A 26,326-nucleotide genomic window follows, 5' to 3' on the forward strand; every position below is an offset into this window, starting at 1 on the left:
TCTTAATCAAATGAATGAACAACAAATAACGCAAACTCTGTTCAGTTTATTTTAGAAGTAACATGTTACGCAATACAAATCACACGTGAATTTGGACGACAGTAGGACAATAATTGTCATTTAATTCGGACAAAACAAACCTTCAGAGCATGATATAGCAACAAAAAATACATATAGGTATTTATAATAACTAAGAATGAGTTGATTTGACCTTGTGAGTGATTTAAAACAAAGGAACAAAGGCATTTGAAACACACAACAATATACAGGATAATGTATAAGGACAGTGAGTTCTTTTAGTGCCAGCAGATGTCAGCTCAGCTGCACGCACACACGCACGCACACACACACACGCACGCGCGCGCACACACACACACACACACACACACACACACACACACACACACACACACACACACACACACACACACACACACACACACACACATTCTCGAATGGAAAAAATATATAGGTCTATACTTCTTCGCAACTACAGGTCAATTTGTGGCCGCTCACAGCAGGATAAAATGTTTGCCCTGTTGGACTTTATGGAGTCAGACACAGTACAATAATGGGTCCCCCATTATGTTTTTAAATTCTGCATTCTTGGAGCATCGGGACTGAAGCTTCCCTCTGCTAAACATAACATCTCACAGCGTGAGACGTGAACACAGATGGGACTGCAAACTCCTCGATACTTGAGAATAAAAAATGTAAAAAAAATATGTCGAGTATAATAGGCTCATTCAATGCGTGGCAAGAGGTAACAGCTTCCATAAGCTCCAACCTTTATATGACCCAGGGTGCAGTTTAGTTTAGTGTCTATCAATAAACACGATGTTATCAACTAAAGTGCACTATGCTGATAGCTTTATGAATACAAATAATTTAGTATTACTATTAACTATACTAGGCCGTCTGGCCAGTGATGTATATCGGACCAGTTCCCAATATATATGGTTATGAAGTCCTGTTAGATATGATGACACCAGGGATCTCCATATATGGGCATATAGTGGTTCCCATGATATCACAACATACAATCCCTTTTATGCCCATACATGGAGATACCTGTCTGAACCAGCCACACCACTGTGATGTCACCTGTTTATGCCCATATATGGAGATCCCTGCTCTGTGTATCTGACATCACTGTGATGTCACCTGTGATGTGTCAGGGGAACCACAGTGTCAGGTGTTATCCTTGCTCTGAGTATCTGACATCACTGTGATGTCACCTGTGATGTCACAGTGATGTGTCAGGGGAACAACAGTGTCAGGCCTTACACGTATATGTTACACGTATACGGACAAGCTGTGACGGTTCTGACAGTAAACTGCGACCTACGGTTGCAATAATGTACAGAATACTGACATCTTTATTAATGCACCTAATTGAGTATGAATTATAATAAAGTATACTTATATCTATTAATAAACATCATTGAGTATAACTATACTGATATATTTATTAACCAGTCACACCCTCTATACCCCATGGCTCTATACTTAGCCCCCTCCGTTTTCCCTCTAAACCAAATCTCTTTGCGGGAAAATAGCCGATCTACAAGCTCACAATGCGTCTCAACGCGACTCATTATATCCCTATGTTCGCCTATTTGTGCAGAATGATGGCCTATTATGCCATCATGTGGTTGATAAACATCATTGAGTTATGAACTATAATGTATACTGATACCTTGTCATCTACCATCTTTCACATCAAGAGACTATTATATATCAAAGTGTGGCATTGGTCACTGGGCCGAATGAGAGGCGCACGTTGAAGACATCACCGGTGACGTTGGGATGGAGGTTCGCCCAGTCTGGGAAGGTGTTCAGGTCGAACATGGCCACGCCCCACGTGTTCATGGCCAGAGAAACCGCCAGGACGCCCAGAACGTTCATGACAATACCAGTTTTTACCTGTGATCAAACGACAAGATGGCACACCAGTTCGCTGAGTATGCATTTTCAAACACACCCATAATTTAATCAAATATATGTACCGTATGTCTGTGTGTGTTTATACCCATAGCCAATCACAGGCTACGGTCCATGGGCCCATAGCCAATCAGAGAGGGGAAAAGGGTGACATCATAATATCCCTTCAGGCAAAAACACTAATAATAACTAGAAATACTGTGTGGGCTCGCCCATGACTATATTCTGCAGCGTGCTGTCATTTGAAGCTCAATCAATACTCCAGCTAACACCACTCCCAGATTTTCCACACCTCAATTGCACCTCATTGGCTAAGGGCCCTGCCTTTGTACTGTCGTGGCAGAACTTGGTAAATAAATAATGAAGATAACATAGTGTTCTCGCCTTTCAGGCGAGCCCACAATAATAACACTAACTAGAGTGTTTTAGGAATAGCAGCGCGTCATTCAAGAGAAATGGATGCGTGAATTTCCTCACCATGTCTTTCACCATAAGATGTCCTGAAGCAAAGGCGATGGAGTTTGGTGGAGTGGACACGGGCAGCATGAAGGCGTATGAACATCCTATTGTTGCCGGCATCATGAAGTACAGAGGGTTGATGGAAGCGTGAATCGCCTAAAGACACAAGCACACAACATGTCAACCAAACCACAACATTTGAACCATATTGTTGCTGTCGGGCGGACATCTCTTACCTCATATATATATATATATATATATATATATATATATATATATATATCGTCGTTGTCGGGTGGAAACCTCGTATCTCCAAGTTTCAAATTTGTATGTTCTTTCGCAAAGTAAAGCCCTGCTTCATCGTACAAGGCCGTGGCACAAAAGTAGCGAAAACAGCCGATCTACGAGCAGTGCGAGGCGTTGTGTGCTCGTAGATCGGCTGTTTTCACTAGTTTAAATCATTTTTTAAATGAAAAAAGCAAAACAAACGGTTTTGGACTTACAAGGTTTTCACCCGACAACGACGATATATATATATTTTTTTTATTAAATGTTTTTGTGTAAATGAATGGCTACTTTATCATACTACAGCATCAGACAAAAGTTGCAAAAATAGGAAATCTACAAGCTCAAAACATGTCACATCACAACTTTTGTTTTGAGATTGTAGATTTGCTATTTTTGCCATTTTGGAATTTGAAACTGAAGTGAAAAGTAACCGTTTTGGACATACAATAACATATTGTCCATACAACATACACTATGTTGTATACAACTATACAACATATAGTTATTACTCATAACTATATGAGTAATAACTGCACCAGCATCTTACTCGATAGAAGGTAAGCAAATAGCTGCATGAACACTAGCGTCCCTATTCTGGGGCCAACATTAGTCAAAATAGACCATCTATAAGCTCACAAAGTGTCATGTTGCAACTTGCAACGCATTGTGAGCCAACAGGCTAGATTGTCTATTTTCAGCAAAGAGATTTGGTGTAGAGGGAAAAAGGAATGGACCAAGCATAGACCTCTGGGGGACTCGGGTCAACAGCGTATACAGGGTTTAAAGTGCTTAAGCTATAGGGTGTGTTGTATCACAGGGGTCTTCAACAGGGGGTCCGGGACCGCTAGGGGTCCTCAGAGTTACTACAGGGCGTCCTCCAAATCTTTGTGTGATAGAAACTTTTTTTTTTCTCCTTTTTTATATTAACCCCTTGAACCCTAGTGTCCAAATTCTGAGAACTTTAGCCAAAAATAGCAGATCTACAATTTTCGGCAAAGAGCTTTGTTGTAGAGGGGAAAAGAGCAGAATAAGTACAGATAAGAGTGAAAGGTCAACTTTATCAAGTATTGACGGTTCAAGTGGTTAAATAACTGGAAACACACATTAACATGAATCCAAAATACACTGATGATTGTGCTGTCACGCAATGAAACTATTATGGAAACTATGAAAAAGATCTCTCTCTCAACTAAGGGGTCCTTGGCCCGAAAACGTCTAAGACCCCTGGTGTATCAGATATATGCTGACCACATCTAAAAACACGGTGGCTTGGTTAGTGTGCATGCTACTGTCCTTTTAACAGTATTGCAGGATTTGCAATATTGCAGAGGACAAAGAATCCTCGGATAATGATTACTGATAACTGCTGTTAATGTCCAACGCATGCACCATTATGTCGGTCAACAACTGTGAGAGTTTAACAAGCCTGTGAATCCACTGTTTAACCAGGAGGTCAAGGGATGTAATGTATGTATGTGTTGTATGTACCGGTATGTATGTGTACATACACAGAGCCCTCTAGTCGCGTGATCTCCGTTCCCTTCTTGGGGCCAGGTCTTCTACTTAGGGGTGGGCGATATGGAAAAATACAATATCACAATATCTTCCCAAGTTGTATCACGATACACAATTTTATCACGATTCTTTTTCACGTTGGTTTTTATGGTTATTTTTCAAGTCACTTGACAAAAGACTCTCTGGGTTCCTTTTGGAAGGTCTAAATTGAACTTTACAAGTATGTAACTCTGACAAGTTACGGGTCCATTTGGTTTCATTTGTATACTGTCAGAGTTAAGTGGAGACCTTGACATTTGAAAGTTTGAGAACTGATGATTTTGACCAAAATTGAATTCTGCAATGAATCTCTGTATTAACGATTAAACAGGATTTTTTACAAGGCTCCCTCAATTGTATCACGATATATATACGATACCTCTGAAAAGGCATATCGTGGAGGCATTGTATCGTCTCAACGATAATTATCACCATATCGCCCACCCCCTACTTCTATACACATCTATTGGGGAATAGTGAGAATGCGCTGAACCGGAAGTTTACGGAATGCATTGGAATCTATGGGGAAAAAGTGACATTTCCGGCGTACATGAACCAAGTGATCGGCGCTGTTTCTCACCTCGCATTGGCAGAACTCCTCTATACATACACGAGCACTCTCTAGAGGCGCCTTAACAATTCGGAGATGATTGGATGTTATGTTTATGATACTAGACCAGTGCCCGTTGGGCACAAGTTGGAAACGATGCAAGTTGGAAATGCATGCCTCACCCAGAAGAAATACATTTCAAAATAAAACAAAACACGGTACCCCTTTAAATAACTAGAGGTTCGAGCCGCAACGCCGATCCGAATAATATGTCACAGAGTCAGGGGCTTTGACAGATTGTACATGTCTGTCCGTGTCCCTGTAGTGCCCATATATGGAGATCTCTCTATTCGTCTGTCTACCTGTGTCGCTGGCGGGCAGCGCGCTCCCTCGCGTCCTCTGTTGATGTGCGCGCTGAGTTTGAAGTCGGTCGGTCCCATATATACACATGTATACACATGACCATATACAGGGCAGGCATAGCATTCAGATCTGTGGCTCTGGAGAACCGGATCTCCATATATGCCTATATATAAGGCAACAAGCAACAAGCAACAAGACCAGACTGACCATGTTGCTTGACATGGTGCAAGGAATTGAGGCAGGAGGGTTTATAATAATTCAGGATTCTGTAAACTACTCGGGTCGACGCCTTCTCAAGAGCTTCATAAAAGCAGCTTTAGACAGGGCGGAGGTTGTCCATGTATTGGGCTTTGATGTTAGTGAGGAAGAGCTTAATGATGGACTGAAAGGGGCTTCCATTCAAAGGCTACACGTTCACAATGCGTACTTAGACCCCCTAGGATGGACTGAACAGTGAACATCCACCTTTCACAGTTCAACGGTTCTCTGCCGAGGAGATTGTCGATCTCGTCAAGCAAACGCCACAGTCAAAGCCAGTGACCCTGGTTATTGACTCTATTTCATGGGTTTTGAGACATCTCAGCCCCTTTGCCATCTGTAAATGTCTTCAGCAGCTAAAGAAAGGGGGAGCTGTGGGAACAGTTATTGGTCTGCTGCACTCAGACCTTCATCAGCGTGGCATAGTAGGGAGTGTGGACCACTTGGCCACTGCAGTCATCACTTTGACTCCTGGGCTCAGAAGACACGAAGCCACCGCAAAAACAACAAGACGCTCACATTCAGGGAAGGTTATGCAACATGAAGATATCTTCACTATCAAAGATGATCTTACAGTCACAGTACAGAGCAAGCCCAGTCACCCTGGAACCATACAGGCTGAACCTGAGGCGGACCCAGCAGCCAACTTGACCTTCAACCTCCGCTTATCCAACGCAGAGCGAGAAGCCAAGGAAAAACTGTCTCTTCCATTTGTCTTCAGTAAAAAGAAGAAATCCGCTCTCCTCAAATCAGGCCCCGGAACAGGGCGGATTCTGTATGAGCCTGATGCAAATGACGACTATGACCAGGAGGATCCTGATGATGATCTTGACGTCTAGGCCAAGGGCATAGAAACCCACTGGAGTTGCCATGTTTCATGCCAGCCTTGCCATCCTACTGTAGTCTAGCCTCAAGCAACTTAGATGCTATAATGCTATCTGGCATCTAGAGTTGCACTAGCCCATAGCACTTACTGTAGCTCTCACCTACCCTCCCATGTCTAACAGGACTTCATATGGGAATGCCCATATATGGAGGCCACATCGGCCACATACCACACTAAAGCCCTTTGCACACAGGCGCGTTTAACCGCACGGATAAAACGGACAATATAATTTTTTGAAAAGAAAACAATGATTCTCTATGACCTCATGCACACCGGCTCCGAATTAGCCGTGCGACGAGTGGCTGCCGCCGTGCGTTTTTTCTCGATCGAACCCAGTTCGATTCGTGCGTCTTGTCGCATGCGGTAAAAAACTCATCACTCCTTTTATGACTCCTTTTTGGATCCGCAGCGCCGATTCCGCACAGCCTTGCACACCAAATCCAATGCGTTTTATTCATGCCGCAAACGAAAAAAACGCAACTGTCCTGTGTGCAAAGGGCTTAACGGCTGGTTCTACAGACAGGGATCTCCATGTATGGGCATAAAAGGGTATGATGTCAGATGTCATAGACATCATAGGACTTTCACATAGCGAATAACTGTGTAAGCATGTTTGGGCTCTCACAGCATATCTCCATATACAGCATCTGGATCTCCATATACTGTATAGGTACCAGGGGTCTCCATATTGGGTAACAGGTCCGGTATACATCACTGGCCAGATGGCCAAGAATTGGCGCAACCTTGCGAGGTCGCATGTCGCCCTGAGGCATCTTATTAGTTTATGGTTATGTCTGAGTCAGTGTGTCGTGGCTGTGGTCCTGCCTATATATGGGCAGGATTGGGTTTGTTCATGGCTATGCTGAGTCAGAGTGACTCGGCCATGTAGCCAATTCTAATATAGGAGAATGTCATATGATCAGAGCTGTACAGAATAAATACAATATAATTATAAAATAGGCCTAGTATACAAAATTATTAACCCCATCTTGAGATTTGGTTGAACAACATTTTTAATTTTAAGCACCACATTCTGATTCCTTGGCAAAGAAGCAAGAATTCACACTGAGCTTCCTTTATAGAACGAAGTCCTGTTTTTCTCCCGACCTCGGAAAAAGCTGGTCATTTCATGTCGCAGCCATGTCGCTTTTTGAAACGCTGAGGAAGGCCCATAGGCCGAAACGCGTCCGTTTCTCTAAATAGACTGCTGCTGCTGTGCTTATGAAATAAATAAATACATGTTAAAGTCATTATTCAAGAGAATGTGGATATTCCCTTCATTTTGCAGCCATGTCGCAGCCATTCTCAGTAATCTTACATTTGTGCTAAATTTGACTAGTCCAAAATCTGAAATCTACAGACCAGACTCAAATTTGTGATCCCTCTAGTGAGTTTTAAAAAGATTGCCATGGGCACACGTCCCAGACATTGCTCCTGCAATGTAACAAATGTAGTTGATCTTAGTTTTATATTAGTTTAGTAAAAAATAGAACATTGTTGCTCTTAGTTTTATATTCGTCTCATATTGGTCACTTTGTTAGATTCTCTGTTTCTCCTTGAGCTTATACTTCCTAGGTCGTGGGTATTGTTTTTACGGATGTTATATGTCTGTCTTTGTCATGTCCTGTATTTGTTGTTACTGGCAGAGCTTGTGTAACATTTATTTGCGTTTTCTCTTGGCCAGTTCACACTCGTAAAAGAGACTATGGTCTCAACGTGGTTTTTACTGGTTAAATAAAGGTTAGATAAATACAAATAAAAACCATGGTGGATCATTAGTGAGCAGATGGTGCTGGAAGCTCTCACCAGTTCAGCGATGACAGGTAGAAATATGATGATTGTGGCCGTGTTGCTGGCAAACTCTGTGAAACAGGCCAGGAAGGCTGTGATCAACATGACAGCTGCAGCTGGTGGGACCTGAGCGATGGGCTGGAGGTGACCTCCAATCCACGCCGCCAGACCCGACTCCTGTAGGATGGATGCCAGCACATCACCACACAACAGTCAACCAGTGGCGTCAGTTCAGAAAAAGCTAAGGTATGGCAACATGACTGGTGTCTTGCACATGTGCCTTCGCGCGCGTGCAAGACACCAGTCATGTTGCCATACCTTAGCAACAGGCATGAATGATACATTTATTTTAAGAAGTACATTTTATTTTTTCTTACCTTGTTAAAGTAACCATTTTGTTAAATTTTGCATTTGTAGTTATATTACTGTAATTTAACAACATAATAACCAGCACAGATAGACAAAGATACATTCATGGATTTATATTTAAAAGTAACTTTTATTTTCCCCCTGGACCCAGGGTATGGCAGCTGCATACATGCCTGATGAAGGTCTGAACGACCGAAACGTTGTAATAAAGTTATTGTGAGTGAAGACTGTGTGCGGGACTCTACTTCTCCAGTTCTCAACGCCACTGTTCCAACGCACCAGTCCTTGTAGGTGTGCATAAGGCCGTCTCCTCTAAAGCTGCATACCCCTGCCATACCCAATTGACGTCCCTGCAGTCAACATCATGAGCAGGGCTGTCACGATTATGACATTTTACATGACGATTCATTTTGTCACTCAAATAATTGCGATTAACGATTTAATTGTGTTTTTGTCGTTGACAATTACATTTCTGTTTGGATTTGGGGCTTTGAACTGTAAGTTGCACATGGTAGATATGACACATAACCTAAATATACAAAGAAATTACTGACATATTTGACAACTGCTTTATACTTAAAAAAGAACATTGATAGTGGAAATAGCCGATCTACAAGCTCACAACGCGTCGCATCTGATTTCCACTATTTTGGACTTTTCTTAAGAATATATGAAAAAAAAATGCAACATGGGAACGATTATGACGATTATGAAAAATAGTCGCGATTATGTCAAATAATTGCGATTAGACGATTATGTAATAATTGTGACAACCCTAGTCATGAGCCACATATTTGTTTTTGTAGGTTATTTTTTGAATAAAATAGTTTTTCAGAAAATTTAGGTCAGGCCTAAATGGGTTAAAAGGGTTTTAAAAGTCCTTAAATTGTGACTTCCTTGTAACATTTCAAAGGGAACACCAAAGCATCTCAAAGGGCACACCAAAGGTCCACGGCACAGTGGTTGGGAAACACTGTCATAGATGACTGACAACACAGATGACTGAGGTCACATAAAGTAACCCCGTTTCTATGTGGACCTCGAGATCCACATCATTTTGTAGTTGGGTCAAAGCAGTGTTGATTTCGTCGACTAAAACTATGACGAAAAATGTTTTGTCGACTGTGTTTTTTTCACTGACGAAAACGAAATAAAAACTAAGCTGTGATGACTAAAACTAAGACTAAATATATTGACAATTTCATCAACAAAATAAAAACTAGACTAACACGTTACGGAGGGACTAATTGAAAAGAGAGTTATTTTAGGCTTCGTTGCTCTCAGGTGTTGCGTGCTGAAAATAGCAGATCCACAGGCTCACAACGTGTCGCGCTGCGACGCGTTAGATCGGCTATTTTCAGCACGCAAACAAGTGTAAAATCAGCCATTACAATGTCATCAAGGCCTGCCAACATACATTTTAGTTGAATAAATCAACTTTAGATTTAGTCGCCTAAAATCGTATTATATTTAGTCGACTAAAATTAGACTAAAACTAAAACTTTTCAGGTGACTAAATTATGACTAAAACTAAAAGACATTTTATTCAAAAGACTATGAATAAAACTAAATCAAAATTTGCTGTCAAAAACAACAGTGGGTCAAAGTCAACATGCAATAATCAACAAACTCTACCTCACAGCCTTTGGCCATGGCGAAACCTCCACCAAGCAACAGAACGATGTTCCACGGAACCTTGTCCTGAGCTTTCTTCCAGGACAACAGAGGAACATACGCTGTATTTGATGCTGAGGACACAACAGTTCAACATAGTCATTTGCGTTGTCATTGCCCACTAGGTTTATTACAGTAGCCTACTGTACATGCACATGATGCTAATTAATTAGGTAGGTACTAAAACTAGCCATTTGTAACTCTGAGTTTCCAAATGAAACCAAATGCACTCTTGCGGTTCTATTTAGTCCCATTTGTAAATGAAAGGAGCTATAGTCAACTTTTTCATTGTAGGGCCGACACTTTGTTTACATCCTATTCTATAGACTAGATAGAATGTAAACAAAGTGTCGGGCTGACAATGGCCAAAATGATTATTTTATCATTAGTTTACGCTTTTTGTGGTCATTTTTGAATAGAAACACATATATGAAGCTTATTTTTTTATTAAAAAAATTCGAAACATTATTTTTATTTTAGCATCTGTTTTTCAAGAAAAAGTTGACTATAGCTCCTTTAAATTTACACTGAGGATGTTCCTGAACATCCTTGTTCTAATTGCTTCTTCCTATTTTTTAGGAAGAAAAAGCTTCTACAAAACCATTCATGAAACTCACTGACGAAGCAATAACTACCATATTACTGTAATAACCCCAGTCACAATATTGCTACGTGTTTCTTATTTGCAACTTACAAGTACTATGAGAATATTGTTAAATGTACTTCAGTGTAACATGTAGATTTTGTGCTCAGTACATGAAATTGAGAAACAAAAAGCACCTTGGTTTTGACATTTTGAAATTCTTTAATATCTAATTAATCTATTAAAGGTAGGGTAAGTGATATTTAGTTAAAATAGCGTGTCTGTTCAGGGACAGGTCTCCCCATCTCATCAGCCAATCATCTATCAGCTTCAATTTTACAGTGCTCCAGTTCCTGTGTGAATTCTCTCTCCTGATTGGGTAAAAGAAGTATCCAGGCCTGAAAACGCATTTTCTGCTTACTAAAGAGCTGTAACAACAGGGAGAACCCTGTTACTGAACAGAAATTCTATATCAATGACACCTATCACAATATAGAGCTATTGAACACTTATTTTAACAAAAGGATATCACTTGCCCAACTTTTAAGATACTTCAAGGCCTGCATATAAATACCCTTCAGTTTTTATCAGGTACTTTCATTTATACCAATGTAAAACAATTGAACTGTTTGACCCAATGAACCCAATGATCTTTTGCGTTCATTGGGGACTTTTTTTCTATTCTTCATCCAAGTCCAGTGGTTTGTTTGACCAGCTGAACACACACACACACACACACACACACACACACACACATACACACACGCACACACACACGCACACGCGCACGCGCACACACACGCGCACACACACGCGCGCGCATACGCATGCACGCGCACACACACACACACACACACACACACACACACACACACACACACACACACACACACACACACGTACAGACAAATGCAAGGACACACATGCGCGTGTGCTCACATGTGCATAAACAACACATACGCACAGATGTACAGTAGAGACAAATTCATGCATGCTCACGCACGTGCGCACTCACAGAACTGTGAGTCTGTGGCAACATTTTTCTTGCGAGATTAATATAATCACACAAACACCTCGTTCAGACTCTAATCTGCATCATTAACATTCCTTTGAAGATTTGCTACTTATTTGTAACGGCTGCAATCCAAGCACACATTATAGAGCCTTTGTGGTGGTCAATGTTAAAGCTGCAAAAATGTTTAAAATGGATAAAACATTATTTTAATCAATCTGTATGGCAGAGAATATTAATGCAAAATAACTGGGTCTGCAGTGGTTGGAGGTGGTCTCCCTACTCTTCCATTGTGACATTTAGACCCTGGTGTTAGGACATCCTGGGGTGTCACACCAAATTCTGGGCCCTGCATAAAAGGTCCTCTACTGCAGGGGTTTTCAAAGTGGGTGTCGGGGCACCCTGGGGTGCCGTGATGGCAGTCCAGGGGTGGAATTTATTTGGACACTTGAAAAAATATTTAGTATCATTTTAAACTTGAAGTACAGTTATTTTCAGTCAGTTCTAACCAAAATGGCTATAATCTCAACGTTTTCCTCGCAACATAATCACTAAAATCTCTGTCGTGCAGAAACCTCGTATTTGAAACTATCGAAGTTTCAAATGTGTACGTATTTTGGTAAAGCAAAGCCCTGCTTCATCATACAAGACTGTCGCACAAAACGAGTGAAAACAGCCGATCTACAAGCACACAACGCCTCGCGATGTGAGGCGTTGTGTGCTTGTAGATCGGCTGTTTTCACTAGTTTAGTACATTTTATAGATGATAAATACAAAACAGTTTTGGACATACAAGGTTTCCACCCGACATCGACGATATGCTATAAATATAAGGTGCTGGGAGTGAAAATTATAATGTAGGGGTGCCTCAGATTTAAAAAAAAATATTTTTGGGGTGCCCTGAGACAAAAGAGTTTGGGAACACCTGCTCTACTGTACAAGTGGTTCTCAAACGTTTTTATTTGCAAGGACTACCATAACTCTGAGAGAGTACTAAACTCCAAATGTTCACTCTCAGAGTTACAGTACAGACCTGTTGTGGTCATTCAGAGCTATCTATTTGTGTTTCCGATCATTTATGTCCACTCATTTTGTATGTCCGTGGCAAAACTAAATTTTTGACAAAAATGTCCACCACAAGCCCACATGGCGATGTTTGTTAGTGTGTGTGTTTGACCTTGAGGGTTGGTCCACCAGCTGAGAGAAGGCTTTGTGGAGGGGAAGAAGAAGAGCATTGAGACGATGATGACTCCTGTCACTGCGTCAGAAACATACCTGAAGGAAACACCACCCAATGAATCCTTTGAATCCACTGGATTTTTAAAATAGACGTTCTACAAGCTCACAATGCGACACGTGGTGAGCTTGTAGATTGGCTATTTTCCCCATTGTAGGACAAAGCATAAAACATGGCCTAAGTGGGTTAATCAGACTAATTGATTTAGTCAATTAGAATGTTTTCACATTGATTGGTTGATATGTAATCGTAGTTTGTTGTAAGGCCTACTGAACAAAAAGATCATAAGCGATGCGATGCAGATTAACCACATGAATCCTATAGTGTTCCTATTCTGGGCATATCACAGCAGGTGAACATTCAGCAAAAGTGGCCAACATAGAATACAAGCTCACAACCCATCACAAAGCTACATGTTGTGAGCTTATAGATCGCCAATTTTCTGTGAAGAGATTGGTTGTAGAAGGTTAAAAAGGAGGGTGCCAACAAGTACAGACCCCTGGGGGACCATGCCACGGTTAATAATAATAATAATGGAGAAACCTCCATCAGTGACTCAATGGTACAGAGAAATATACAGAGTGCTACCAATGGAAAGACTCGGTGCCAAATTAAAAGAGAAGGAAGACGATTTTCTAAATATTTGGCAGCCACTGATAAACTATTTGCCCAAGGATCTAGCTACACTGATTTATAATGGAAGTGATGACCTGGTTTGGAAAGCCCCAGCTGTACTCCTTCGATTTACCTTTTAGTGTGCCCCTTGTGTGGAGATGTTACCACTCTGAATAACTGACTGTGTATTGATTTGATAAGTATGGATAATTGTATGAATATTGTGTTGTGCTGTTCGCCCGTATTTTAGTTTTTGTGTTTGTCTGTGTTTTGTTCTTGTTTCCGTTTGGTATGTCTTTAATTTGTTTTACTGCAGTTTGTACAAATATTTTAATACTTTTCTGTCACACATTTATGTGAAAACTATATGTAAAAAATATATAATAATAATTACCTATATTATCCCACGGGTGAAATTCGGTTTCAGCTTAACCCAGCTGAGTGCTGCCCACAACGGGCACGGGGGAAGGGAGCAGTTAAGGGTTAGGTGTCTTGCTCATGGACACTTCGACACATAGCTGGAGCTGGAATCGTACCTTGGACCTCCGGAGTCCTAGGCATGGACACTAACCATTCAGCCATATCGTTGCTGTCTTTGGGCAGACACCTTGTAACTCCAAATTTAAACTTTTTATGTTTTTTTCATCAATTAATGCCCTATACTTCAGCATCAGCTTCCACTGATTCTATAGGAGCAAAGGGGCGGAGTTGCCCGTTGCAGCAGGTCGATGGTGTTGACGCCGAAGTCCAACATGTTTGAAGGTTTGCTTTCAGTGATTCTGAATCCATTGCAAGCATTTGTTTTGCATGAAAAACATTCCTTGGGCTAGATATCGGCCCCCCAAAACAGTCAAAAGTGATGAGTCATCACTTTTTTTCCACTTTTCACAGTTTTGGGCTGCCGAAAGTTAACCCAAGCAATGTTTTTTATGCAAAACAAATGCTTGCAATGGATTCAGAATCATGAAGAACCCCTAGTTTGACCCCTCACATGCTAATTAAAGCAGATGTTTTTCCTTTTTTTTATATATTTCTAGTGGAGTCAATGGGATAGTGAATATGCAAATGGCCATCACTTTTTTTCGCAATGTTTCCGGCAGAGCAGGCCTCTCATTCTGTGGACCTTAATGACCAAACTAATAGATAAAACAGAAATAAAAAGTACGGCAGAAAATCACAGGTCCTACCCTATTCCTTGAGCCTTTGGGCTTGTGGGTCGCCGGCTATAAGTCATAATTATGAAGTACACACCAGAAAACCGCCACCACCCACAACCCACCAGACTACATGGGGAAACCGAGGCATCTGACGCCTCTCCATGCGTTGGACAGAATGCTTCTGATGCAGATGAGTGACCATACCCCTTTCTTACCCTTTCTTGAAGAACACGGACCAGCCGGTGACAAACTTGGGGTCTCGTGTGAACAGCAGGAGGGCGAACAACACGAAGAAGAAACAAATGGACCCTTCGGCGAAACTGAAAAGGAGTGTTGAGTGAAATGAACGTCAACGTCAATGTAAACATTTAACCCATTCAGAACGGGTACACAGTATTGTGCATCATTATTTTATGCTTTAACTATTGAAAAATAGCAGATATAGAAGCTCACAGCGCGGCACCGAGTGCCGCGCTGCGAGCTTGTAGATCTGCTGTTTTTGAAAAATCGTGAAAATTAGAATTTTGACCCGATTCTATAAGTGTCTTTTGAATCCTTCTAAGGTTTTTTGAAAAACCTATGTTTCTATGTCAGCAATCAGGCTAGCCATCATCAAAGAAAAGGTCCTTTTCACTTAACTGGAGCTCAGTTAGTCTGTTCTTGAGAGACTACTATGTCAGTGGTTCTCAAACCTTTTCATGTGAAGGACTCCCAAAATGATATTTATTTGGCCACGGACCCGCATCTCAAAATACTTAGTTCCAGGGACCCCCTAGAAGCAAAATTTTAGTTACAAACGTTCGCTTTGAAAATACATATAGTCAAAGATTTGCACACATTTTCACGACTTTTTCAAAAATAGCAGATCTACAAGCTCGCAGCGAGGCACTCGGTGCCGCGCTGTGAGCTTGTATATCTGCTATTTTTCACTTGTTAAAGCATTCAATAATTCCAGGCCTAAATGGTTCTACGTTACATGAGATTGACACACAGAGATCCTCACTTTATGGGTCCCAGTTTCCTGTAGTCGTCATCGATGACGGCTTCCGCTTTGGCTTCCGCCAGCGCTCTTTGATCCTGTCGCTTCAGACACAATCTGTGCAACACAAAGACGTTGGAAATGATCAAACATCACACTAGGGCATTCACCAAATATTAGAATATCAAAGCCACTATTCAACGTTCTTCACCAAAGTCGAATATTCGCTGATTTTTATTGTTTTATTGTTTTCTCTTTAAAAAATATATAGTTTATAAAGCGTGGCTAGATAGGAAGTCATAAGAATGAGTTGTCAATGCCCCTGGTTAGTAAGGGAAAGTTAGCCTATTGCTACATCAATCTGGGAACTAAATCTAAATCAATAGCTTTCTTCACAAATGTGTTCATAAAGGTGTCTACTATCACCTCTGAACTTTGTCAAACCCAACTCCCTTGGGAGCCAATCAAAGTTATTGGGTATCCCGAGGGCCTGGGATTAAAGGGGGAAAAATAAAAAATGGCCAATATGAACGTATGAGGTGTGTAATTTGGGTATTTTGGGGCTGCTGAATCCATTCCATTAGTTTTCAGTTAAAATGACTCCTTGGCCATAAAATAGGCCACAGCTACTTTTGTCTGTCCATGAGACATATAATATTGGCAATAAAAAAAAAGTAGGGTTTGAATTCATGAAAACTATTCAAGATCAGGTGGGTAAGCACACATCATGACACACAGGATAACATGATACAATCTGACAAGGAACACTCAAACACAGGGTTTAAAACAGGGACTAACAGGACACAGGTGAACTCGAATGACATGATTGGCTAATCCTTAACCAATTAGGCCTTTTTTGTGGCCAAGGAGTAATTTTAACTGATAACTAGTGGTTGGAATGGATTCAGCAGCACAACAATACCCTAATTACACACCTCATACGTTCATATTGGCCATTTTTTATTTTTCCCCCTTTAATCCCAGGCCCTGGGTATCCCGATACCCCCAACTTTGATTGGCTCCCACAAAGTATGTCAAGGGAGTTGGGTTTGACGAAGTTCAGAGGTGATAGTAGACACCTTTATGAACACATTTTGTGAAGAAAGCTAGTGATTTAGATTTAGTTCCCAGATTGATGTAGCAATAAGCTAACTTTCCCTTACTAGGTGGACCTTTTTAGGCAGTGACCACCAAAATGAACATATTTGAACTGGGGACCCCCACCCTGACAAGCACTTGGAATTGTAGGTATTACATTTAATGCAACAGAAACGAAAGAATCTCACTGGATTCAAGGAATACATTTACTCCTGTGTTGACTGTGCAATGTGCATAGCTGAATAGGATGGGGTCAATGCACCTGTATTCTAACATCAGTTATAATGGTGGTACTTGGAGAGACAGATACAGATATTTTCCGAGGTCGTACTTGGTGTAAAAGACACTGCTTTAAGCGGTTAACCAATTTCAACCTGGCATTATTATGTAATCAAAAGATTTTCTGAAAGTGGCGAGATCTTCAAAGGTTCAAACCCAGGGACGTGCTGGCCATTGGGAAAAGCGGGACAACTCCCGAACGGCCGGTTCATTCTCGGCCGGTCCAGGCCGGGCCATTAGGAATAAATTAAACTGTTTGCACAAAAGTAGTGAAAACAGCAGATCTACAAGCACACAACGCCTCGCACCGCGAGGCGTTGTGTGCTTGTAGATCGGCTGTTTTCACTAGTTTAAATCATTTTTTAAATGATAAATACAAAACAAACGGTTTTGGACATACAAGGTTTCCACCCGACAACAACGAAATACAGGCCTAATTCATGTAATTGGCCCACTGGCTTGTCACTTGTCATGATCTGAAATGGCAAATCTTTGAGTGGCAGCAGCGCTATAGAGAGAGATCTCTCTCTATAGCGCGCAATGAGGGCCTCTCCAACCCTTTTTTCCCGGGCTGAATCAGGGGCCCAGCACGTCCCTGTTCAAACCTAATGTGATCACAGAATCTCTCCACACCTTGTGTTCAATCCCCCGTAGAGGAACGAAATCCAGATCCAACCCAGGAACAGAAACACCACCATGAGGGGGAACGCAAACGCAAACCAAGATCCAAAGTTGATGACGTCGCAGTCTGGAAAGTAACTGCAAATCAAAAGCAAAGATCAAACAATACAGTATTATAATGTGGTGTCGATGCTTTCCTCCTAAAAACACAAAATCTGCCTACATTCTAGTTTTGAGTCAGCGCACTCAGGGGTGTCGCACCACATTCTGGGCCCTGGGTACAAGGATTCACTGGATTATTTTGTGCTTTAACTATTGAAAAATAGCAGATATACAAGCTCACAGCGCACTGCTATTTTTGAATTATTGTGAAAATGTGTGCAAGTCTTTGAATATTTCAAATCTTTCTAAGGTTTTTTGAAAAAACCTATGTTTCTATGTCAGTGGTGCTCAAACCTTTTCATGTATTTGGCCATGGACCCCCATCTCAAAATATACAGTTCCAGGACCCCCCCCCCCCCCCCCCCCATCCCAGAAGCAAATTTGAGTTACAAATGTCTGCTTAAAAAATACATATATATTTAAAGATTTGCATACATTTTCGCGGCTTTTCGAAATTAGCAGATCTACAAGCTCACAGTGTGGCACTCGGTGCCGCGCTGTGAGCTTGTAGATCTGCTATGTCATAGCTAAAGTATGACATAATTAAGACCCGATCCACCTTGGGCCCTAGTAACTCAGTACCACTCCCGAGTCCCCCCCCCCTTTGTGACACCCCATGTTGCTGACCTTTTCAGTTGTCCAATCAGGATGAGGTTGGGTGCGGTTCCGGTCAGCGTGGCGGTGCCTCCGATGCTGGCCGCGTACGGAATGCAGATCAGGAAGCCTTTCCACACCTTCATCTGGTACTCTGACTCTGAACGCAGGTCTTCAGCTGTCCTCGCGTCACTGTGCTCCGTTCCGTCCATCCTTTAAAGGTGTCAACGGGATTATTTGTCCAATTGTTTATTGCACTGTTCAGAGTTAAGCCTCAATTAAACTTTGACGTATGGCGACAATAGCAGAATTTACAAGCTCACAATGCGCTGCGCAATGAGCATAAATGATGCTTCAAACTGCTATATGTTTAATCTATAATATTCAAATGGGTCAAAGCTACAATCCTAGGTTTTATGTCAGGTGTCTGATGGTGCCTGATGGACGATCATGCAGATAATTGCAATGATTTAAATGCACATCTAGAATCCAATTCTGCTTCTAATGGTTTAATTGTCGTTGTCAACCAGTAGGGTCTCAATGTTTCAATGGAAGAGTAGGGAGACCACCTCCAATCACTGCAGATCTACTAGTTATATTGTATAAACATACAGTACTTTGAGTTTTGTGAAGAAAGAAAAAGTGTTGTTCTACTTATATGGTTTGGCAAAAAGCACGTTGTTTTCATGTCAGATTTATGTATTCATGTTATCCTTACCCGTCCTTTGATAATATTTGTTTCTCTGACTGCAGTGAGTTCACTGACTGCAGCTTTAAGTTGGATTGACCTGAGAGAAGTTGAACAGAAGAAGTCGTGTCAGGTTCACATAAAAAAAAAACATTTCAAGATAGGCCTACTCTAGCCAAACATGAGAATGATACTGTAAGTGCCAACTAGGTCTTTGATGTGTAATGTCTGACTTGAAAGTAGTCTAACATTATCAATACATTACTTTCTGAATATTGTCTAACTTTGCATCCAGAGCTCAATGTGTCGGAACAAATTATTGTACAAAGTTCACATCCTGGTTTACATATTACAAATTCAAGAGATAACACATTTCCGTGCACCCTACAATACCTGTATGAATAGATAGAATCTAAACACAGTATTTTAACACAAAGCTTTCATGCAGGGACATGCTGGGCCCCTGATTCAGCCCGGGAAAAAGAGTTGGAGAGGCCCTCATTGCGCGCTATAGAGAGAGAGATCTCTCCATAGCGCTGCTGCTACTCAAAGATTTGCCATTTCAGATCATGACAAGTGACAAGCCAGTGGTCCATATATGAGTTATATTTCGTCGTTGTCGAGTGGAAACCTTGTATGTCCAAAACCGTTTGTTTTGTATTTTATCATTTAAAAAATTATTTAAACTAGTGAAAACAGCCAATCTACAAGCACACAACGCCTCGCACCGCGAGGCGTTGTGTGCTTGTAGATCTGCTGTTTTCACTACTTTTGTGCGATGGCCTTGTATGATGAAGCAGAGCTTTGCTTTGCGAAAAGAAAAATTACAAATTTGAAACTTGGAGATACAAGGTTTCTTCCCGACACTTTGTTGGCCGCCCAGCCCCCAAAATGGAACGAAGGCTGACATTTTATTTTAATTTTTTTTCCTAATGGCCGGCCTGGACCGGCCTGGAATGAACCGGCCGTTCGGGAGTTGTCCCGCTTTTCCCAATGGCCAGCACGTCCCTGCTTTCATGACTTGAATACATTTTGTGGCTTTGATGTGCCAGAGGGAGTGAGTTCAGACTACATTCCACACATACGGGTGTGAATGAATGTCCAGCCTCGACACAACGCTGCCTTGTTAGCTTGCAGAACACAGGAGGTCCAACTTCTGTGGGCGTAACTATTACCACATAGGCCTATAGTAATCACCTGATTAAATTGATTCTAATGTGCTAATCGCAAATATTTTTGCATAAGCGTTTCCATTAAGCTGTATAAAAAGCTGGATGAAATCAACAGAAATGTTCATATTTCCAGCATTATTTTCATATCATTGTCCAATGTCCACACACCAATTTTGGGAATTAGCTGTAGGGCAAACGTGTCTAAAAATCTTGAAACACTACAATAAATAGTTAAAATGGCAGCTCTAGAAGCTCCAAACAGTTGACATAAATTTTTCCATAATACATTATTGATTTTGATTATTGCTACCGGTCATTGTCAGTCATTTCTTTGTATATTTCAGTAATAGGCGATGAGATATTTGCCATCTGCCCAGTGCAATTGTACGTAGACGCATAAATATGCAATGTTCCAATGTTCGGTGCCAAAAACACAATTAAATCATGAATCGCAATCATTTGTATGACAATGAATCATCAACTAAACAGCCCTTCAGTAGTTACCGTTTAGTATGTCGTTGTCTGAATCCTCTATGGACCTGCAGTTCCGCTTCAGGTCCTCCAGGGGCCCGTAGAGACTCTCCAGGATAGCGTTAGCGATGGGAAGCATCATGGCGGTGGTAGCGGTGTTGCTAAGCCACATGGACAGGAAGGACGAGGTCAGCATCATTCCCAGTATGAGCCTGGAAACAGAATTATGGTAAACAGTCATCGACCGGTAAAGGTTTGAATTTTATTCAACATTGTTGACGTGCATGTGCACGCATAGACATCAAAGGGGGCTTGAGGCCCTGCCCTTTTAGCCGCGTGTAAAAAGTGCCCTCTCCAGTACATGAATCCAGTTTTTACAATGGTGAAAGAAATGCAAATGCCCTGAAGGCAGCATACAAGAGAACTGCCTTGTCCAAACTCTCCTGAACTTGAATGCATTATCTTATGCTGAAAGAATTGCCCTCACTGTGTAGAAATCCATGCCGTATCTCCAGTATTGCCTTTTTTATGCTTAGTTTAGTGTGGTATCAAGTACCAAAAATAGCTGACCTCCAAGCTCACAACTTGTTGCAGCGCGACACGTTGTGAGCTTGGAGGTCTGCTATTTTCAATATTTTCATCAAAAGGCCCTTTTCTAAATTTCAGCCCCTGCCTCTCTAACATTCTCTGCACGTCCCTGTTGACTAGGGGTCCTCCCCAGGGGTCTGTACTTGGCCCCTTCCTTTTTATGCCTCCCCCAGCGACAGACAGCCATTGCCGGAGGAATTATGTTTCCGTGTTGTTCATCCGTCCCCAAGGAACACCTTGAGGGAATTTCATGATATTTGGCACAAACGTCCACTTGGATTCAAGGATGAACTGAATAGAAGTAAGTAGGTGGTCAAAGGTCAAAGGTCACTGTGGCCTCACAAATCACATAACATGTCTTCAAAGTCTTCTTTCACTACATAATACTATATGAGTCTGGACAGACACGGATGTAAACGGCAACTGAATGACGGAGGGGTTGCGGCACGTCTAGTTTCCCTTTACACAAAATTGCGTCGCCGAAGGCAGGTGATCTACAAACTCAGAACATGTCACAAAAGCTCACAACGCGTAGCCTGATTTCAGACTCAGCTGAAGCTTTAGTCCGACATTGTGGCCTGTTTGAGAGATTTCTGGAGGGGAGGGACTTTGACTTTCCCTAAACCAATCACTACAGATCAGCGGCAGCACTGAGCAAAGCACCTCATATTCTGATGATGACGTCACTTGAAAAACAGGATTGGCGTGTGCTTTGAGCTACAACGCGTGCTTCGAGCTTATAGATGAGCTATTTCTCACTGCATGTTCGACTATCATGACACACCCAGAAAAGGGACGCTATAGGGCAGTGGTCCTCAAAGTGGATTCCAGAGACTCTGGGTTCCTTTTAGCCTGGGTGCCAGCCTGCTCGCTCCCCTCTGCAATTTGTTTTGTCTCTCCGCATCACAGTCTGGAAAGCCTTGTATCTCCAAGGGGAGGCGGGACTTAGAAAGTGGATGGAACACAACCGCGGCTTCCGTTTGGTCTGTGGTGCGGGGCGGGACAAATACACCAGTGTGTATTGGCTGGCTGATGACGTAGCTACCCTAACCCTACTCTGATTCGTTGGAACAACATCCAATCAGCAAAGACGTCGCCTACGTCACAACTGACGTTCAGAAACACGAGTCAACTGAATCATTCACAGACTGATGCGGAGAGAAAACAAATCACGGAACGGAGCAAGCATACTGGCACCCAGGCTAGGTTCCTTTAAGGGGTTCTAAATTGACCCATACAAGACTGTAACTCTGACAGTGTACAAATGGAACCAAATGAACCCGTTAGGGTTCATTTGGTTCCATTTGGTTCCATTTGGTTCCATTTGTACAGAGTTAAGGGGAGACCTTGAAATTTGAACATTTGAGAAACACTGCTTAATTCTCCTTTTGCACAAAGTAGTGCAATGCAAGATAGAGGGCGCCAGATCCCTTTGAGTCACACCCTACCACTACTTCCTGTTCATCCACAGAGCATTGATTCTATAGTCATTTTCTCTATTAGATTTCTTTTCACTTTTTTCAACTTTTATTACTCGGGATGGTAAAAAAATGAGGCAGACAAATAGTAGTAATAAAAGTAATAAAAGTTGAAAAAAGTGAAAAGAAAGCACTTTAATCTAATGGAGAAAACAACTAGAATCAATGCTCTGTGAATGAACAGGAAGTAGTGGTAGGGTGTGACTCAAAGGGATCTGGCGCCCTCTATCTTGCATTGCACTACTTTGTGCAAAAGGAGAATAGGATCCACGTAGTTAAAACAATACGACAACAACGATCGGCCTCCTCCGTCCGTCCTCACCAAGCGGGCTTCACGCCGACGATCTTCAGGACCTTCAGGGCTATCCTGCGGTGCAGGCCCCACTCCTCGATGGCCGACGCCATGATCAGGCCGGCGAGGAAGAGGAAGTTGGTGTCGAGGAAGTACTGCGGGCAGACGGTCTTGGACGGCAGGATGCCCATGGTGGGGAAGAGGCACACGGGCAGCATGGCGGTGACGGCCAGGGGAAGAGCCTCCGTGCACCACCACGACGCCATCAGCAGGACCACGTACAGACATTTGCCCTCCTGGAAGAAAAAAAAAGAACCCCCGTGCCTCGATGTGAACGTTTTGTGATCTCTTTTGGACACTGTAGTGTGGACGCACTGTGTGTGTGTGTGTGTGTGTGTGTGTGTGTGTGTGTGTGTGTGTGTGTGTGTGTGTGTGTGTGGGTGTGTGTGTGTGTGTGTGTGTGTAGGGATGGGACGATAAGCGATATTATCGTTAATCGTGATAAAAAACACTCGCGATAATCGTATTGTGGAGTATAAATTTATCGTGAAATTGTCCTCCATCGTGCATGGGATCAATTCACATTTTATTTGCTGGATTTTGATTATCGCGATAATATCGTAAATTGAGATTTCTTTTGTCACAATAATCGCGATATGAGATTTTCGTATCGACCCATCCCTAATGTGTGTGTGTGTGTGTGTGTGCGCGCGCGTGCGTGCGTGTGCACAAGCAATATCTTACAATAAATTAGATATTATAGCTAATAATCATAACATGCAAGTGTGCTTCGCTTAAAGCAAAGGTTATTAGTTATGCTTACAATAATACTGTATAATAATGTAATCAATAATAACTGTTTTTGCTGTAGCCTATATGGATAAATAACGCACAGCTTATGCTTCTTGCACATTTTTCACTGCTGCAAAATACCTAACTGTTTTAAGAGGTTTATCATACTGTACATGACTTGTAGTTTAGGTTTATGTACTTCGTTACATCCAGTATTATTACTTTTTAAAATCCTATTATAGTGCTATATAAGTAAACAATAGCAAGAAAACAAATGCTGCGCATGAACATACTGGGCTTCTGATAATCACATACATGTACTGTATATCACAAAATATATATATTCATTTGAAACATTTGAAAAACATTGTGCCATGGCATCTACTGTATAATGTAGTAATAATAGTAATCAACCCAGCCATGGACTGTATAGATAGCTGACACTGCTGATAAGCATTATCACAGCACAGTAAGCATCTGCCTGGCCCAAAACCTGCATCTTGATGCATTGATTTTGGATGACCAAGTTTAGAATGATGAATGTAGGCCTATTGTAGCCTACTCTATTCAATTATTGATGTAGCCTAATGTGTAGAAATGTTGCATTCTGAAAAGAAGGGGATTATTACTTGATGTAGCCTACTGCTGGATCATTTGTGACCCCATGGTTAATATAATGTTATCTTAATCTATTCTATAATAATACACTCTATGTATTTATTTTTAGTATTGCTAATCTCAATCTGAGAAGTAACTAAAGGTATTAAATAATATAGCAAAGTAAAAACTATACAACATAGGCCTATAGACTACATTAAAAATGTAATAGAGTAGATGACAATTTGTATTCAAGTAGCAGTAGGCTAGTAGGCTACTACTTGAGTAAAGGGACTGGCCCAAAGTGCTACAAAGCGCATCATTGTGAAAATGTAAACCTATGTTGGCCAGTGCGTTTGGCGAGGGACATCCACGACGCGAAAAGAAGCGCATCTAGTCAAAGGGAAATCATGGCAAAAGTTGCTTTAAAGCTTTCTGCCTTCAGAACCAAAACAATTAAAGCTGTTAACCATCAAACCACTTTAATAAAAACCGGTCTAGCCTGTGCATGACTTTGCAGCATTGAACGAGTGAATGGCTTCTAAATAAATTCAGTAAAGCCCGATTTCTGTCAGGAATGTAGGCTATAAATTGAATTCCAGTCGGTGATTGTGAAAATGCTGTGAAACACGTGCACTAATTCATTATGCTTAATATTCATGTCAGCACCCCTGATGAAACCACTTCTCCTTACCTTCTCGGGAAGAGCGAAAATCAAAGGCAGAAACAGAAGTGGAGCCAACAGGACTATCAGCTGTTTCCTCACGCACCACAGTTTCTTAGACAGAACTGACAGTTCCATAATAATGTCAAAATATCAAAACAAAAATAGACGATCCGTCCTATATAGTTTCACGGAAGTCTGAAACTTGCTTGTTTCTTGTGCGGCGTCTGCTGATCAGAACTTTAGCAGATCTGTGTTGTTGTTTTATTACTTTGACCTCCTTCGCAGTGTTTTTGGGGACAGCAGATTAACCATCTGCGTTTACAGGTTAACTCCTCAGATGGAAGGGATGCAGTGTTTTTGGACGGACGGACATCATCGTGAATCATGATATTTTGTGTTTCCATGAGAATAAACACGTGAGTTGAGGAGGGACAAACAAAGCGAAGTATTTTGGTTAATTATACATCGTACAACTACTTGTGTTTCCCAAACCTTGGGTCGTGACCCGTTTTGGGCCGCGGACCCGCTGTTATGGGTCGCCAGTAAATATCTAATCTATAATGACAATGATAATAATACAAACATACACTGTTTTCAAAATAAAGCTAATGAACGTTAATATAGGGGATATAATATAGGCCTATAATATAATATAATATAATATAATATAATAGGCTATATCAAAATATAATTTCTAATAGCCTATATAATAGGCCTACATATTTGATTGATTGATTGATTGAGTGATTGATTGAAGACTTTATTAGAAGTTTGCATTAAGGAAAAGTAGACCTACAGTTTAATGACGGTAGGCCTACAGTTCACTACAAGGTCTACTAAAAGGAGATCCCAGAAAAGACTATAAGCTTATTTCCATAGGAAACCATTGAAGTATCTCATATAACATTGAATGACAAGCGGATATCAACTATAAATAATATAATATGCTGTACAAAGTGTTCATTTAACTCAGACCCTAATGGGTCCATGTGGTTACATGAGTACACACTCTGAGATACAAATGGATACATTAACTTGCAACCAGTGTGTTGCTATGGGAACTGTTTTTGGGTCCAAGTTCATTTATTTTCTGCTACAATCCTCAGTG

The 26,326-nt window shown here is 41.4% G+C and overlaps 2 protein-coding genes across 2 annotated transcripts; one reads left to right on the forward strand and one right to left on the reverse strand.

Annotated features, from left to right (window-relative positions):
* Positions 1–1,740: 1,740 nt before the first annotated feature.
* slc13a3 (solute carrier family 13 member 3) lies at positions 1,741–25,353 on the reverse strand (the record flags this gene model as incomplete). Its single annotated transcript, XM_080732937.1, has 13 exons — positions 1,741–1,926; positions 2,422–2,559; positions 8,109–8,270; positions 10,098–10,210; positions 12,909–13,006; positions 14,956–15,060; positions 15,744–15,836; positions 17,730–17,855; positions 18,507–18,686; positions 19,192–19,261; positions 20,838–21,016; positions 23,193–23,458; positions 25,246–25,353. The coding sequence occupies 13 exons, from the start codon at positions 25,351–25,353 to the stop codon at positions 1,741–1,743; spliced, it is 1,824 nt and encodes a 607-aa protein (XP_080589063.1).
* LOC308291873 (elongator complex protein 5-like) lies at positions 5,367–6,255 on the forward strand (the record flags this gene model as incomplete). The annotated part of the gene is given in 2 exon segments (XM_080734011.1): positions 5,367–5,603; positions 5,605–6,255. Coding segments are annotated over 2 exon segments (888 nt in total).
* Positions 25,354–26,326: the final 973 nt, after the last annotated feature.

Source organism: Nannobrachium achirus, assembly GCF_963921795.1.
Source record: "Nannobrachium achirus genome assembly, chromosome: 9".
Lineage (NCBI taxonomy): Eukaryota > Metazoa > Chordata > Actinopteri > Myctophiformes > Myctophidae > Nannobrachium > Nannobrachium achirus.